General features: G+C 36.1%; 3 protein-coding genes across 4 annotated transcripts; 1 reads left to right on the forward strand and 2 right to left on the reverse strand.

Moving 5' to 3' along the window:
- Window positions 1-2,393: 2,393 nt before the first annotated feature.
- On the forward strand, window positions 2,394-6,998 carry ada2a (adenosine deaminase 2a). Its single transcript, XM_039646867.2, has 10 exons — window positions 2,394-2,517; window positions 3,307-3,646; window positions 3,735-3,954; window positions 4,038-4,248; window positions 4,733-4,860; window positions 4,945-5,035; window positions 5,118-5,226; window positions 5,366-5,523; window positions 6,011-6,213; window positions 6,348-6,998. Exons 2-10 carry the CDS (start codon window positions 3,346-3,348, stop codon window positions 6,436-6,438), a joined length of 1,512 nt encoding a protein of 503 aa, XP_039502801.2. The 5' UTR covers window positions 2,394-2,517; window positions 3,307-3,345; the 3' UTR covers window positions 6,439-6,998.
- Window positions 6,999-7,351: 353 nt separating this feature from the next.
- Window positions 7,352-10,660, reverse strand: ribc2 (RIB43A domain with coiled-coils 2). Its single transcript, XM_039695138.2, has 7 exons — window positions 10,397-10,660; window positions 10,232-10,313; window positions 9,540-9,851; window positions 8,700-8,818; window positions 8,389-8,616; window positions 8,137-8,303; window positions 7,352-7,536 (listed from the first exon to the last, which is right to left on the reverse strand). Exons 1-7 carry the CDS (start codon window positions 10,511-10,513, stop codon window positions 7,458-7,460), a joined length of 1,104 nt encoding a protein of 367 aa, XP_039551072.2. The 5' UTR covers window positions 10,514-10,660; the 3' UTR covers window positions 7,352-7,457.
- A 1,600-nt stretch (window positions 10,661-12,260) lies between these two features.
- On the reverse strand, window positions 12,261-17,317 carry LOC120459096 (putative polypeptide N-acetylgalactosaminyltransferase 8). 2 transcript variants are annotated; one of them, XM_039647037.2, is made up of 11 exons: window positions 17,059-17,317; window positions 16,293-16,521; window positions 15,576-15,742; window positions 15,168-15,351; window positions 14,888-15,085; window positions 13,993-14,107; window positions 13,679-13,864; window positions 13,439-13,576; window positions 13,252-13,347; window positions 13,012-13,179; window positions 12,261-12,484 (listed from the first exon to the last, which is right to left on the reverse strand). In XM_039647037.2, the coding sequence occupies exons 1-11, from the start codon at window positions 17,231-17,233 to the stop codon at window positions 12,353-12,355; spliced, it is 1,788 nt and encodes a 595-aa protein (XP_039502971.2). In that variant the 5' UTR covers window positions 17,234-17,317; the 3' UTR covers window positions 12,261-12,352. The 2 variants fall into 2 exon arrangements, with proteins under 2 accessions (XP_039502971.2, XP_088983608.1); XM_089127482.1 differs by lacking the exon at window positions 12,261-12,484 and having other exon boundaries at window positions 13,075-13,162.
- Window positions 17,318-17,667: the final 350 nt, after the last annotated feature.

A 17,667-nucleotide genomic window follows, 5' to 3' on the forward strand; every position in this document is an offset into this window, starting at 1 on the left:
TAAATTAGATGTGTGCTTCTTAGTATGGGACTAAATTCTAACTTTTCACTTAAGTTGTCTCTATCTCGTATGTGTTGTCTTGTTCCCTATTAATGTGTCCTGCTATATTATGTATGCACAGAATGAATCAGATTTTAGAGACCTCTTAATATTTACAGTCTACTAGTAATCCATAGCTTTTGGGGTTCCTTGAAGGCTGGTTTATTGTTTGTGACCTGATATCTTTCTTCATTGGCCATCGGTCTTAAAATATTTTTCACATATTGGAATGAAAATTAAATTAGTCACAAATTACCAGCTGGAGTCACAATACTAACAATGCATTAGATGGTGAGTATATATCAGCCTTTACACTGACTCCTTTTATTGAATGGGGGAAATGCCGATGTGCTCATATTTTACATGAATGCTTCCTCTTTTAATTCAAATTACTGAATATGTCCTCAGGGTGTCGTGGTTTTAATACGGGTATTGTCGAATTAATATTTAGTGAAAAAATTACAATGAAATGTCACTGGAACTGTGATTAACTTATATTCATCTGTGATCTTCAGTACAGACGCAGGAACCAGACAAGCAATACTTGTCTTGTGGTTAATGTGATTTGTCTCACTGTTCTTTGAATTAGTTTAATTTTTGTTTTGAATGCTTACAAGGGCTGACCGGAAAATGGAGTAGAATGGTTTTGTTTATTTTCATTGCTCTTCCTATTGTTGTCCTGCACTAAATGAATTACTTTGAATATCAGCTTGTTTTGTGTATACAGCTTGTGTCTGTATGGTCTGTCTGACTTACTGTTTTATTCAGCTCATCAACAAACCATTAAATAGTAACGGCAATTTGTGATATGGCAGCAAGAAAATCTACCTCATAATGCCAGAATGTGGCACATTATCGATTCCCTTCTTAGACTCATGAAAAGTGAAAAAAAAATTGTCCCTTGTTCATGTTTCTACTCAGAACTGTACTTTTTCTTGATTGACGGCTTGATCCTTAAATCAACACTATAGCCTTAATATATCCACTCACAAAACCGAATGGTTGTTATTAATTTATCAGTGCCAAGTTTGAACATGATTAAAACTTCTGCATTCCACCTTTTGAATGTTGTTTTGTTTTTTTACAACCATCAGTGAAACGAAGGCAGCATCCTAGATTCAAATGTTTGCCCTCATTTTGTTGTTTAATGGAATCCACACTTTAAAGTGGAAAAGAGGTGCAAGGATTTGATAGTGATGTTTGTGAATACACTGAGGTCTTTTGTCCCCGAATCCTGTGATTGTCGGGCGAGTATTTTTGTAGCCACGTGAACTGTTTATATGTATTTTATGATCTAGGGATATGGAAATACTAGCAGCTGTGAGATGACATGGAACTTGTCCACCATTTTGTACCTGTCTTTGCTCATGAGTTGTATCACTTTAGCAGTCTGTCTGAAGACTGTACTACTCCACTGTTTATATGTAAAGGGATGATTTAGTAATGAATGTGTGAATTTTGCTGTGTACAGATGTTTTTTTTTTCTTTTTTTCACTTATTGATTGGGTAACAGGTCTGTATTTCTTGAAATCCACCCTTCAACGTATCTGCTGCCATCTATTCTGTCTGACTCTGTACTAGATAAGTTACTAGTTGGTTAAATGTGAATCATATTTATTTGCTCTTGTGTTTTGTAAATTTTTGTCTTTTTTAAATATAAATGTTCTTTTCATGTTTGTTTTGAAACGGTTCACTTTTACCTCATCAGCAAAGTTGGAATCCAAAACGACACCTGTAAATTTCATTATGTGAAGTTTACAAGTTCTTACCTGAATGACAAATTATTTTGGAAATGGACCGAAGTATTTTCTATACTGTACATTTCTTAGAATAAATTACGTTTCATTAGATTTTGTACTTGTTTTCAATTGTCACTTTGTGTATTTCTCTTTTGAAAAACATACATGGCACTACTAGAAGTATGTGGATTACCTCGTGTACAATGACATTTTACTTGGATAATGAAAGAATATCACGATATTTTAAATATTGGGAAAACCAACTTGATGTAGCCTACTAATGACATGTAACCACTCGTTAACTGTGACATGGTCGTCTATAAATATAACCTGCTGTGTTTGTGAAAGTGTGTATACAGAGGGAATATTATTTTGCTTGTGTAACTTGCTCGTGGAAAGTCTCAAATTTCAGTTAGGGGTTCAAACGCCCGAGAAACCTCACTGGACATGATAATCACCCGTATCTTTATAAAATTGTAATTTGTAAACTTTGGAAAACAAGACCGAAATGCAGCTAGATTTAGAATGCGTGTATAAATCTTTGTCCTCTCGGGTCTTTTGTCCACGCGCACTGCCACACAGCAGAACCAATGATATTTAAGGAAAGACCTGACGTCAATTTCTGTTGTGGAAGTCACGAAGTCAGTCAGGGTAACGAGTTCGTCGAGCTCGGTTAAAACAATAACTTACATCTCTATTCCCGGTGTCTTTGTATATATTCATTGTAAACAATCGCCAGGTAAGATATTTTCTAATTCGCTGCGTTTCGGAATGTATTTATTTTTCTATTTGTTTATTTGGGATTAATTCAGGTAACGTCGTTCACTGTTAACTTACTGGTGCAGTTTTAAAGTATTTTGGGTGAACACCTTTTTATTTAATAAACCAATCGCTAAATCATTGAAATTCGAACGATGTTTATAAACGATATCAGAATCGAAGTAGGAAGAAAACGTGTCAACAGCAAGCCAACTTAACCAAGACTGATAATAGGTAGCAGCTAGAGTGCAGCTCGACATGCTGTTGTGTGTCATGTGGATTGTTTACAAGTAACGTAATTGAGTTAAACAGATGGTCACGCTGTTTTAGGATGCACAGATTTAATTTATTTCATTGTGATAGTTTATACTTTGCTTATACCTTTACTGTTTTATACTATACTTGTAAGTAAACGGTTTCAAACAGCTGACAGCTGATTTTCCACAGCTGTGGTTGATGGGTGAAACTGTTCTCAAAGTAAGTTTACAGTTGAGAGACAGTTGAAAAAAGAAAGAAGTGCAAGCTGTGGTCAAAACCCCTTTATTTATTTAAATGATAGATTTTACTCTCATAATATATTAACCATGGGTGAGACAAATGCACCAGTTTCTACTCTCTTTATTTGTTTATTATATTTAAATAAATGATTGTAATATAATCATAGTTGACATGGCTACAGTAATCTGTCAGTCCAAGAACATATCATTCATTGAAGCATAACCAAAAATCATGTAATGCACATTTAAATAATTAACAATTTACTTTTCAGCATTAGCACAGAGATCAGTGGTTGAATTACATCACAGCCATGCACACACTGACAGCAAGACCCCTGATGCGGATATGGATGCTGTTTCTGTGGTGTGCATCATGTAACTGTGGACCAGATCCCAGGAAGCGGGAGGCTCTAATAAGACTGGAGGCATCTAGACGGACAGGAGGCAACATAACACTGAACGAGAGAGAGAAACTGCTTGACTCGAAGCTTCAGAAACTGAAGCAGCTAGATTTCGAAGCAAGACCTTTCCCACCGTCTATGCATTTCTTCAAGGCGAAGCGCTTCATCGATCAAAGCCCTGTTTTTAGTTTGATTCAAAAGATGCCTAAAGGTGCAGTAATCTGATGATGCAGAGCTATTGTGTAGTTAGTGTTGTGATTTGACTTGTTTGGGTCAGTAATGATTCATCTTTTATCCAGGTGCGGTCCTGCATGTTCATGACTTTGCTATGGTAGATGTGGATTGGCTAGTGAAGAACGTGACCTACAGGGAGAACTGCTACGTGTGCTTCACAGATGAGCAGACCGTGCAGTTTATCTTCTCTTCTGGACAGCCTGCATCTCGTCCACGCTGCTCCTCGTGGACCCTGCTCAGATCCCTCAGGGAGAAGATTAAAAACAGCACCGAGTTGGACGACAGGTAGAGCCTGAGAAAACTGCAGTAAATCTGAGACTGTAGCTGAGGGATGATTGTCTCAAGCTGAGGATTGTTTGTTTCCACAGTTTTATTCGTAATCTCACACTTTTCACTGAGGACCCAGACAGAGACTATCCTAGCCAAGACATTGTGTGGAAGAGATTTGAAAAGGCGTTCTTGGTGGCCTACGGTCTGGTCACCTATGCTCCCGTTTTTAAAGACTACCTTTATGAAGGTCTCAGACAGTTTTATGAGGACAACATCATGTTTGTGGAAATCAGGGCGCTGCTGCCAGTGGTATGGATACATTTCCCCTTAAAAAAATACAAAATTCATTTAGAATTATCTGACTTTCCCACAATTGCAAGTTTATATCTCATAATTCTGAGTTTACATCTCGCAATTCGGTTTTGTGGTTTCCGCCACAGAATAATAATAATAATAAAAAAAGGTCATGTCAACATTTTAGTGACTTTTTTTTTCTCTAATTATTAAGACTAAATGCAGTTTTGAGCTGAAATTAACTTGCACTTATATCCTGAAATATATCAGTTCCAATGAGTTTAACTCAAAATGAACACCAGTAATGTTTTTCCTAAAAATTAAGTTTATAAAAGCTTTTGAATGTCCTACTTGAACGCTTAATCTAAGCCCTGTCTGTGAAACCGGTTCTTAAACTCCAACTTTTATTTATTCCATGGTGGAAATAAGCTTCCGTCTAAAATAGAATGTGCAATAAATGAAAAGTAATACGTGCTCATTTTTATTTGAAAATGTCTAGACATACGAACTTGATGGCAGACTGCATGATAAGGACTGGAGTATGCGGGCCTGCCAGGAAGTTGTGAGCAGATTTACGGCACACTACCCAGACTTCTTAGGGGCTCGGGTCATTTTTACCATCCACAGGTGAGATACACATTGAACTCGATCAAATATGAGTTTGATTCAAGAAGATCTGAATGAATAGAAATCATTTCCTGTTGCTCTTAGGGGAATAAATGCAACAGAGGCAGTGAAGACAGTGGAGGAAGCAATGACACTACAAAGGAACTTTCCAAAGATCATGGCAGGCTTTGACTTTGTGAGTATTTGATGGTTCGTTGATGAGCATATTGCTGAAATATCCAATACGTGAATAAACTTTATAATTTTTGTAACTCCAGGTAGGACAAGAAGACCTTGGAAGACCTCTGTGGTACTTCAAGGACGCTTTGAGTCTACCTAAAGACAGGGGTGTTAATCTGCCCTACTTTTTCCACGCAGGAGAGACAGGTTTCCTTTTGACACCTTTGTTCTTTCATCTGATACAAAGCAGTGTAACTCAAAGTCGTCCTTTAGGCTCAAAATGATTGAGCGCTTGTTCTTTTTTCACAGTTGCTATAGTAACATATTTCATTCGCTTTTCCCACAGATTCACAGGGAACAGATGTCGATCAGAACCTCATGGATGCTCTTCTATTCAACACCACACGTATAGGTCATGGCTTTGCCTTGGCACGTCACCCTGTAGTTAAAGAGATGTCCAGAAAGATGGGCGTACCGATTGAAATCTGTCCCATCTCAAATCAGGTATATCATCACTCATTATGCCTTTGAAGTCCAAACTGTACTTCCTCAACTCATGCTCCTGGTCTTATTGTTTTTGAGCATGTTGTTATTCCAAATAACACATGTGAATTATTTAGGTAGCTATATTCCAATTTATTTTAATTCAAATCGAATTACGAACGTATACGAACATATTGTACAAACAAAAACTTTTATGTGAAATGCTATTAATCACGATTAATTGATTTGACAGCACCATTTGAAATAGAAAACTTTTATTACATTAAAATGTCTTTACCGTCACTTTGATGCGTCCTGCTGAGTACCGGTAAATGTATTAACTTCTTTCAAAAACAAAAACTTTTTTTTTTAAAATCTTCCCAATAAGTAGCTAACACATATTATACATTATACATATTTTCAGCTCTCCACTATGCTCCTCTTTCAGTCTTTGCTATATTTTTGTTTCATTGCAACTAATACTAAAAATGCTGTGCCCCTTTGCCAGGTGTTGAAACTGGTCTCAGACTTGCGGGACCACCCGGCGACAGTGCTGATGGCTGAGGGTCATCCTCTGGTGATCAGCTCGGATGATCCAGCTCTCTTTCGGGCCACCCCCCTATCACACGATTTCTATGAAGCCTTCATGGGCTTTGGAGGAATGAGCTTTAATTTAGGCACATTGAAAGAGCTGGTCATAAACTCCCTCAGGTAACAGAACTACAAGTGTCTTATTTTTAAGATTTTTAGGATGAGTTTGTGAGATAATTTGGGTATTTTTATGACCTACAATATACTTTTCTAATTTATTTGTAACTTATTTACCTCTCGCTCTTCATTTCTAGGTACAGCTCATTGCCAAGTCAAAGAAAGAAAGAGGCTATTGAGGTTTTGCTGGTAAAATGGGACAAGTTTGTTTTGGAAAGTTTACTTTAAAACACTTTGCATAAGAACATGGCTTTAAGGGTATTGTTTACAGGAGGTTTTCCCCTTTTGTTTGCCATATTGGTGAACATACTGTGCTGTGAATACTGCAATTTATGCTGTTACTTGTGAAGAACTGAATGTGAAATCTTGAACTGGCCTGTGCTGCCATCTGGTGGAGAACCCGTGTACTGATCTTCTGTCCTTCCACTGAAACAAAATGGAGGACTCTAGCGTTTTTGGAAAAACTAATTGCGATTTATGATCACCTTATTAGGACACCTGATAAACCATACAAATTCTGGTTTATAATGTCAGTTCTATTTCATGAAAAAAGTTTTAAAAAGTATATTTTTACTGACCTGAGAGTAGCGTGTTTTAAATTCTTTAAGTTCTTTATGAAAATGTAACTATTTAGTTTACAACAACATGAATGAAATAAAACTAATGTTTCAACTCCACATAATATTAATCTTTGTGACCTATTAAAAATTCCAAAACACTTCCATTGAAGTCCGATTTAAAGCTACATTGTGTAACTCTTTTAGTTTATTCTTAGCTAAAAACACTTAGTTCTTTCAAAAATATATGTGCTGATTAATGTATATTTACTTCGTTCAAGTAATAAAGTATTCTCGTGAGTGTATACTATGCGATTGAAAATACATACGGGTAAGGGGTTCTAATGTCGGTCGCCATGTTGCCCCTCCATCTTGAAAGTACATTAGCCAAAGAGGGACATACCCCTTAATTCAAGCTTCGCCTTTTGCGTTTACGTTTCAGTTAACACTCATGGACGAGGTCGAACTAGAAGCCATGTTAATCTTGGACTACATTAGCCACCGTAGGAGTTAAAATGAAATCGGAATTGAGAGGAACAAAAACTAATATTCACTGGATGGTCATATACCTTTTCACCGCTAGATGGGGTCAAAAATCACACAGTGTAGCTTTAAAGCCAAGGTGTTGACTGTAAAATGATACAGTTTATTGTTCTGTTTGCTGAGTCAAGATGGTGTTTATCGTCATGTTTATCTACTGCTGGTGTTAAACTGGGAAAAGTAGCACTCGTCGGGAATGTTGGTGTACAGATCCTGGAGATGTTCCTTCCTGCAAATGGAAAAAGTGTTTGCATTTGTTACAAAAATAAATAACTCAAGTAACAGAGAATTATTTTCTTTTAATTTTAGTATTTATTAATATTTTTAGAATTCATTAGATTTTAGTTTGAGTTTTAGTAATTTTGCTGTTAGGGTTAGTTACTCAATTTTTGGACCAGGATCAACAAAATATGTTGACCCAGGAACGAGTTAAAAACTCAAAATCAGGATGTGTGGGATGTTACATGTGCCCACAGAATTTTGTACGTGAACGTGACACATACTACATGGACGCATTGTGGCGCTTTGTTGAAATTTAGAAGGTTGCGCTATCAAGCCATTTGTCCCCACTGACTTCTGAAACCCATATCAGATGTACATTTTCAGCACTTTTGACACGTGTGCACAGTCTAGTGAGTTTTCGAGTCTGTTTAGGCCCTCAAAATGCCATTTATTTCAGAGAAGACGAAGAAGAATAAATGAAGCAATTCCAATAGTGCCCTCAGTGCTCAGGCCCTAAAATTCAGTCATTTTAAATGATTAAAGTTACTGTAAGATTATTATTTCAGTAGTGTGTGCTAATTAGTCAACCAAACCCATTGTATCTCACCGAGCATCATGGGTCTGGGCCAGCTGTGCGTTGGTGTTGTCCAAACTCCTGCGCAGCTCCTTATTAATGCGCGCTTGCTGTCTTTCCAGCAGCAGTGCAGCCCGGGCTGATGTCATGTTCTCGTCATGTTCCTGAAGCTCCTTCTCACGTTGCTTCATGGCAGCCCTCTGCACATATTTATTCGCTTTTTAACAAATTCATGATATTTCATGATGTTACTTACTAATAGAGTTCAAGCTGTTTGTGCTTTACCTTCCTATCTTCTGCTTGCTGCAGCTGGTACTGAGTGTACTGCTGGAGCTCTTCAGGACTCATTCCTTTGTAACAGTCCCTGCGCAAGCGGGACAGACCCAGCACACTTACTTTCTGTTCAGGGTTTTCCATCAGCAGGTCCCCGTTTAGCTGGTTCAGGATGTCCGTCTGGTTGTTCTCCTCTTCCTCGTGACACTCTTGTAGACGGCGATGTGTGATTTCTGCAGCCTGTGGTCAAGGAACAATGGAAAATCGAGTTCTTTTTGAATTATAAAGCATTTTTGTTTCTACTTCAGTCGTCAGTGACTCACCAGTGACCGGTTAAAGTCTTTGGTGGCGATGGCTGCAGCTCTCCTGTATTGTTCCTCCATCTTCTGCAGTTCAAGAGCTCGGTTATCCAGAGACAGTCTGCTTTGATCGTACTGATGCACTATACAGTTTGTAAAAAGAGAAAGCATTGATAGTTGGGCTGGGGGAAATAATATCGATTAATAATGGCTGTTTACATTTAAGTTTATTTGTTTTTACATGTTAAAATTACACGTTAAGATTAATCTTGATTATTGCATCCAAAACAAAACTTTGTGTTAACATAATATATATGTGTGTACTGTGTATAACTATTTTGTATATATAAACACACACACGCACATGTATGTATTTAATAAAAATGTGTAATTTATATATGAAATAAATAAATATATATATTGTATTTACATGCAGATATTTCTTAAATATACACATTATTATACACAGTACACACATATATTATGTAAACACAAACTTTTATTTTGGATGCAATTAATCAAGATTAATCATTGCACAGCCCTTAAAAATAAACAATTATTTTTATATTTGTATTTTAATTTTTATTTCAATTTACAAATATTATTTCAAATAAACGGTCATCGTGTTGCTTGCTTCTACATTCATTTTGGGGTTTTAAAGTATTACAAAACTGTTTTTCTGTTAGGCCTATTTGCGGAAAAAAAACCCCCCAAAAACTGTGCAACAAATCAGTTTTAATCAATTCACTGCCATAATGTACAGTTTCAGAAAGAATCAAGCAAACATTCAAGACTGGGACCAAAAGCCATTGAAAATTGGTAGGGCTCAGATATAAGGAGCTGCCATTCAGCAAGTGAACGTACTTTCTTGTTTTAGCTGTTGTTTCGCTCGCTCTAGTTCTTCTTGCTGTTGAAGGGTCCATGCTCTGAGCTGCTCCTGCTGCTTCCTCAGCCTGTCCTTCTGGCTCAGATCTTCTCCAGTCAGGCCCGGGAGAATCCGTACACCTTCCTGCTTCTTCAGCAGCTCTGGATCGTTCAGATCAAACTCACGTCTGCTGGTTGTTTGTTGGAATTGTTCCCTAAATTGCACGATGGCTTCATTCAGCAGGCGCTCATCTTTCTTCTGCCGCTGCTCCAGGACACAGGCTACACGATCACTGCACAGCAGGTCATCAGCTGAAAACACACAAGAGAAGTTGTTTCGGAGTCAGCCTCAATGTAATAGTGAGTTATGTTATTCAAGTTATCCAAAAACGTTTTTTGTGGAAGAAAAACGTCATTCCACACACACACACTCATGTTGGATGAGGACTTTCCATAGACATAATGATTTTTATACTGTACAAACACTGACCCTCACCCTAAACCTACCCATCATCACACACACAGTCCCAAATAGTGCCCAAAAATATCAGCATTTTAATTGGACTTTTTTCCCCCTTTGTTTTTCTTTCCCAGACGAGACAGTTAATACCATCTGTATTTTTTTGTATTATTTTAAAACAGAAATTAAAAATGGTAATTGTAATAAATTGCTGGTTTTGGTGTTTACTCACCATAGACTTGAAGTTCGTTTGCTTCTCGTTGGTCTCTCTCTCTTCGTTCTTTAACTTGATGGTCGAGAGCATCATAGTCAAGCTGTCCAAGATAGAAATCAACAAAACGAATTCGCAAAATGCTATTTACAGCTTTATAAAGATGTTTTCAGCAAACATACTTACTCCAATCGTGCGGACTTTGTCATTAAAGATCCTCTCTCGGCGTTGCAGTTCCCTAGTTCTCTTTCTGTCAAGTTGAACAGCTGCGATTCGGTCTGACAGAAGCTCAACTTGATCCATTGAAAGTTATATCACCACTATAGATCGATATAGAGAGTAATACAATGAAATGTTGCAATCGATCAACTGGTTGTCATGAACGAGGGAAACCCACAAACAAACACGTTGCTAAGGAGTGGAAGTGCCAAGGCTCTCCGTTAGACGGGCTCTGGTACAGCCCACTTGCGGCTAAAGCTCCACCCACCCACCCATTTGTAGCTGGCTCAGTCCCGCCCATCCGTAAAAATCCAAGTGGACCTCAAGGTTGAGAAAAAAGCGTCAATGCAAGTGAATGAGAGAAAATAATTATTTTGTGATTCCGTTTGAATTGTGCCATGAATGTGAGCATATGCTGAATGTGAATTTTTTGCGAAGTGAAGTGCATGAAGTCAAAACCTGGTTAAAAGGGTGTAAAACACTGATCGATTACTGTACCAAAAAACATTTTATTTTACACGTTCATTAAAGTTTTACCAAATGAAACATTTTGTTTGTTATCCTAAAGGAATTATATAATAAAGGAATATCTATAATCATTTGAAAACAATCCTAAAGGATATTAGTAGGAATTTTGTTCAGGATTAAAGCATGGAACAAAAAGACTAATGTACGGTAAGACAATCTTACTGATTCCAAGAGACTAATAATAATATCTATTTGTGTGTTTAGAGATAGATAGATATGAAACGTCATGCTCACTGATCTCCACTAGATGGCAGCACTATCATCAGTTCAGTTTCAAGTCTGAATAAACTTAAATTAGTTCATACTTTCATTAGTAGAAAGAGCAGAGCATTTAAACTAAATTAATTCATTTTGACTTTCAATATTGTCTCTCTTTTTTTAACCAATTTTCCAGTAGCCGGAAAACAACAAGCAGTCAAATGAAAAGTTACTTTAATAAGTTAATGTGTGCATAAAAAACAAGCAATGGATTTCCTTTATATGTTTTAAATATATTTTTTTTATTAAATTTAGCTTCTTTTTTTAACCCATTATTAGTTTATTTGCCTATATAAGATATTGTTTACATAGAATCTATAGTTATTAACAGTCAATATTAATTCCTCATATAAAAAAATCTTAATTTGTCACATAAATGTTCAACTGGTAGCCTACAGCAGTTTCATTTACTAAACCTCACCCCCTAAACCTCAGTAGGATGTAAAGATACACATTTCAAAACTTCTGCTTTGACTCTGTTACCTACTTTTTTAGTACTGCTGCAATTCCATAAACCTTTTCTCACTATAAATTCTCCTGAATCAGTTGGCCTATTCTTTTTTGAGCTGTAACCTCCGGACATTGGATTGTTGTGCTTTTTTTTCTTTTTTTTGTAAAATACTGTAAAAAAAAAGAAAGAAAAGAAAGAAAATTATATATATATATATATATATATATATATATATATATATATATATGTGTGTATATATATAACATTTAAATTTTTGTTGCACACAAACACTGGTGTTTTATTGTTATAGTTTTATCAGTGTTTGAGGAAACCATTTAATTACATTTTTTAATTGATGACAAAATGTGATTATGAAATATATATATAAAAAAGGTACACAGGTACAAAGACACCGTTCTCTACGAGTTCAGAAAGATCTAACAAAAGTCTGTTCCATATTGTAATATAACACAGTTATTATATTGTAATAGTTTTATCAGTGTTTGAGGAAACCATTTAATGACATTTTTTTATTGATCAAAACATGTCACCTATCAGGTCCAACCAGGGGTTAAACTGGCAGTTCATTTAAACTTGTTACAGGGTGTGAGACACACACACACACACACACACACACACTTGCTTTGAAGTTTGTTCTTCATTTATTCCTTTTACAATGTTACCTTTTAAAAGTCTTTAATGACATGTTGTATTGTCCATTTTTGTCCTGTGCATGTCTGCAAAATGAGATGATAGGAATCCTGTCCATGTCCGATCTCGAGACAACGGTTTGTGTTTCGATTTCTTATTGCACTTCCCTAAATTTAAAACCGAAAATTAAGTTAATTAAAAAAATAAAAATTAGTTAAGTTTTACTGATGATTCTTCAATTATATATATATATATATATATACATAGAGAACACAGAATAACCCCACACTTCAAAATGTTAGTTTTTTTTGCAATCACAAGGACACATTCCTCAATACTTAGGTCACATTTTCACAGCTCTTCAGTGATCACAACAGCAGTCTATGTGGGCTAAACTGTGGATCATTTATCATCTGCATTCAGTTTGGAGTTCAGGAGATTGTCTTGACCAGGACCACACCCCTAAATGCATTGAAGCAACTGCCATGTGATTGGTTGATTAGATTATTGCATTAATGAGAAATTGAACAGGTGTTCCTAATAATCCTTTAGGTGAGTGTATTCGGAATAAAAAAAATCAAATACTATCAGTGGGGAAAAATGTTTGTACTGTAATGCAAACATTGGCCATCTAACATGCAGCAGTGAATTATAAGCAGTAGAGAGTGTCATTCTTGTTTTGTATGGATCATACCTGAGTGCAGTCCCAGTATATACTCAGTTCTTTCTCCTTGGCTTGTTTACAGTCATGTAACACCGGTGTTCTTCCATTACCGGGATCCGTTAGACAACGGTTGGAGTTATATGTGTGAGATCTGATTCCTCCAATGTATATCTCTCCATTACTGTTGTAGGAACAACGCTGTAAGAGATGTTGAAATGAAGAGTGCATTTTGGGCGTAGCTATTCACAGAAAAGGTTTACGCTTACATACCTGAGAATCATAGTAATGACACTCATAGAGAATAGGTACACTTCCAGGAACAGGTCCTTCATCAACGCAGTAGCCTTCATAAAGATCATTCTTCAACTGTCATGAAAATAAACAGCAGCAGTTTTGGAAAAAACAACTTATAAACTTAATTCATTTATTTATATCTGGAAGACTTTGAGCAACTTACCCCGCCATAACCCTTTATGTCTTTCCATCTGTCTAGTAGAGGATATACGTTTTCCAGATACCATTTAAAGGGCTTACATTTGAGTTTCTCTCGTAACTGTTTTCTTTCAGTCACATCACCAATATCAATCCCATGATCCTAGAGGAAAAACCAAATGAATAGTTGAATGTTCTAATCAAGACTGTTAATATTCAACTTATCTTGAACTGACCTTGAAACAATGTTTACTATTACTGTTACCTTTAGAGGGATATTCCAGGCAATATTCACATATGATTTATATTCATCCATCCAGATTTCAGCCACTCTCAGAGCATTTCGAATCATGGGTTTGCTGAGATCCGGTGAATAAGGCTTATGTGCTCTTTCAAGGTGCGCAATCTTTGAACATGGCACCACTTCAACACTCCCGCCACAGAGCCAGACCTGATTTATTAATTAAATATCAGATATAGATTATATTCAAGCACTTTTTTTTTACTTAATAAACTTTTTTTTACACTTAACTTCTTTATATGCATTTTTTGGTGCCACAATGTGCAGTAATAACTTACACGTATTGCCAGTTCAACATTTTCACCTCCATAAATTGTCATTCCTTCATCCAAAACTCCAATTTCTCCCAGGAATTGACGATCAGCGACAAGGATACCCATGATTGAGGGACTTCTAACAATGCAGAAAAAGTAACTGACTATTTGTTCTACTTCACTCAAAATTGGGTCACATGAATTAAATAAATTTGAATTATATTAATGAATACATTTTTAAAATAAATAAATACATTTCATGGGGACCTTAAGTATGTTGACATGTCCTTGGATTATTATATGGGAGTAAAAATGGTCATTTTCATCTTTTTAAAATGTATCTGTCAAATTGCAGGGACATTTAACTCTTTCCCTGCCAGAGTTTTTGAAAAATGTTTTCCGTTCTGAAGTTCTGCTTCTTCACATGTGTTTTGATTGGAAGATTCAGTACTCATACTAAGTTGTGTAACAGCACCTCTATAACAGTGAAAAACACGGAAAGGCGTAGTTTTCTATCAATGGCGTGGAAAGAGTTAAAAACAACAGAATTTTTTCGTGCAGTCATCTGTTGCCGAAATTCCATGCGTAGTGGAGGAGGACAGTCTGTCAGACTCCGATTTTAAATGACAAGGGCTGTGCAACGATTATTTGCGATTAATCACATCCAAAATAAAAGTTTGTGTTTACATGATATATATGTGTGTGTATACATTACACATCGTGTGTATATTTTTTTTTGTATATATACATTGGATATTATTATTTTTATTGTTTTATTATTTTTGTTATTTTGGATGCGATTAATCGTTTCACAGCCCTAAAAATAACCTTATTAAAATGCAGACACTGGTTGAGTGCATAAGTATAGTGCATCATGAAACTAAATTATTTAAAATGGTGAAAAAGTTACACCACTTACTTCCCTGGTTCTGAGGGGTCGTTCATGTTGTGCCATTCTGGCCGGAAAGACTCGTACATGCACCAAAGGTTCCAGTCAAACCCATGAGCAGAGGGGTAATATTTAATAACCTCCAGGCTGTCAAAAGCTACTTTGTCAAACACTGGCGAAAGCACAATTGTCCTGTCTGCTTTGATTCTTGCAAGCAGTGGCTCTGCCCTAGAACAATAAGGCAGTCAAATGTTTATTTGGCAAATATAATACACCCCTCATATTATAGTAATCAGACTATGGTATTTACCATTCCTTGTGAACCTCAATATGGGCATCCAGAATGGCCACCACCTGGCCTTTAGCCACTTCCCAGCCTGAAACTCTTGCCTTGGCAAGACCCATCTGCCTTTTGTGTCTCACTTTCTTGATTAAGCCAAGTTTGTCTTTATTAATTAGATTAATATATTCATCTAGAGCCATTTGCAGATCCTCTGTAGTTAAATAAAATATGCATGTTTATTTATTAATATTTATTATAGAATAACTCCTTTGTAAATATTTTTCTTAATCAGTATTTTTGTCTTTTGGTGATTTTTCTATATTCTTCATGAATTAACTTTACTTTTCTTGATTTTTTTTTAGGAACATCTAATATCTTTAAATGTTTGTTATATTTTATTTATTTCAGAAGTAAAATTAATTGAGTAAAACTAACCATTCAAGCTGTAGTCGTCCACCAGGATGATTTCTGTTAGTAGATGAGCAGGCGTTTTGTCAATGATGCTGCGGATTGCCCTTTTAATGACTGACAGAGCCTCATTTAAATAAATCAGAATTACACTAATAGATGGGAGGTCCTTTGGATAGATCTTCACAGCACATCTGTGTATATATATATATGCAAATGAGTTTATAAATGCATACACTATAGAACCAGCAAGTTTTGAGTGCTCCTCAAGCCTGAATTTATTTGATATACTGAAATATATGAAATATATATTGAAATATATTGAAATACTGTTATATTGTAAAATGTTTAAACATTTTTGTGATATAACGATTTTATTTGAATTTTACTTTTTATTTATCAAAGAATATTGAAAAAAGTATCAAAGGCTCTATTAGAATGTTTCTGAAGGATCGTGTGAAACTGAAGCCTGAACTAATGAAAATTCAGCTTTGCGTCACAGAAATGAATAATTAGCCTATATTAAAATAGAAAAAAACATTCTTTTTAATTGTAATAATATTTCATCATAGAACTTAATTTTGATCAATTAAATGCAGACTTGATGAGCATAAAATACTTTTTCAAAAACATAAAAAATACTAATGTTTCCAAACTTTTGACCGGTACTGTCACTTTAAGATTCCTGCAAAAAGCATAAGGAATGTTACAGGAAACTTTTTTTTTTTAAGATATAAGTGTTACCTGGGATCTCGAGTATCAGGGATTGTTCTGTTCATTGGTAATCTGTCACTGAGGAACACATTGTATCCGTACTCCTGAAACTGCCTCTCCGCTTCCTTCTGTTCCTCTACTGTGAGTTCAGCTCCCCATGAACTGAACAGAGGCGATTGTGGATACAACTTCTTTACCTCAGTTTTCTGCTTCAGAACAGCCTCTTTGACTTTTTGGGTTTTGACGTCTATAAATTTGGCTGAAAATTAAAGTAGTCTATAACAATGGAGAAAGTGCCACAAGATAATGAAAACCTTGTAGAGTAAGCCTATGCGTATCTGGCTTGCTTTCCAAACTCAAAATGTGTCTAGAACTCAGAGTGCCCCTTGCCCCTTCCTTACCTGGGATAGGAACATATAAGAGTGAGCTATGAATTGGAGTGGAGGAGGGATGCTGGAAAACTGTCGTGGGACAGAGGTAAGTCTTCTTCTTCTTTTTATTGTCGACTTGCAACCACAGAGGTGAGTCAGTATGATAAAGCTGTTCAACCTAATTAACATGGGAGAAGCTCTCCAAGGCAACTCAATTAGCATCAGCAGGAGGACGGTATATATTCAGCAGACTTACCTTTGCTATGACGTTTCGGACTATTACTATCCCAACCTGGGATGGGGAGTACTCTGAGTTCGAGCTGGGAGCCCTCCGTTCAGACAACTCGCCAAATACGTAAAACCTTTACTCTATTGAATTATATGTACATTTAAACTCGTGTGCGTGTGTGTGTATGTAAACTCACCTATTTTATCAACTTTATCTTCAATTCTCTTCAGTCTTCTAAGAGCCTCCAGAACTTCTGGCCTTTGTAACCTGTTGTCATTACTCTTCTTCTCCTGTCTGATAAATGGCATGTACATAAGACTGTAAACTATGACGCCAATAACTATCAAACCAATTCTTGCAGCAACCCTCATTTTCTATATGTCCTTGCGGTTTGGAATGGCATGAGGGTGTAATTCCTATTGACGATTCTCTGCCTGGTTCCGACACAGGTAATGGGAGTGGTTAATGTTATTGCTGATTTATTATTGCTGGTCAAAGTTCTTGCAGAAACACTGGGTTCGTGTCTGACAGATGATAAAGGGAGTTATGCTCACCAAGGCTGCTACAACTGGTAGTATACAACTGGTAATTTATTCAGCTGTCTTTTAATAGAAAGTTCAAGAGAACAGCATTTCTAAAAATAGAAATATTCATTTATTTCGTCTAAAATAAAATGTAGGGGTGAGCAACAATCTTCACCTATAGAATGACGTAAGCTAAGCTAATGCTAATTTCTATTAAAGTAAATCACCAACAATAATTTAAACAAGTCACAAGTCATTTTTAAAAACATTGAATATTTAGT

The sequence above is a fragment of the Pimephales promelas genome, chromosome 25, assembly GCF_988280905.1.
Source record: "Pimephales promelas chromosome 25, fPimPro1.hap1.1, whole genome shotgun sequence".
In the NCBI taxonomy this organism is placed as follows: Eukaryota; Metazoa; Chordata; class Actinopteri; order Cypriniformes; family Leuciscidae; genus Pimephales; species Pimephales promelas.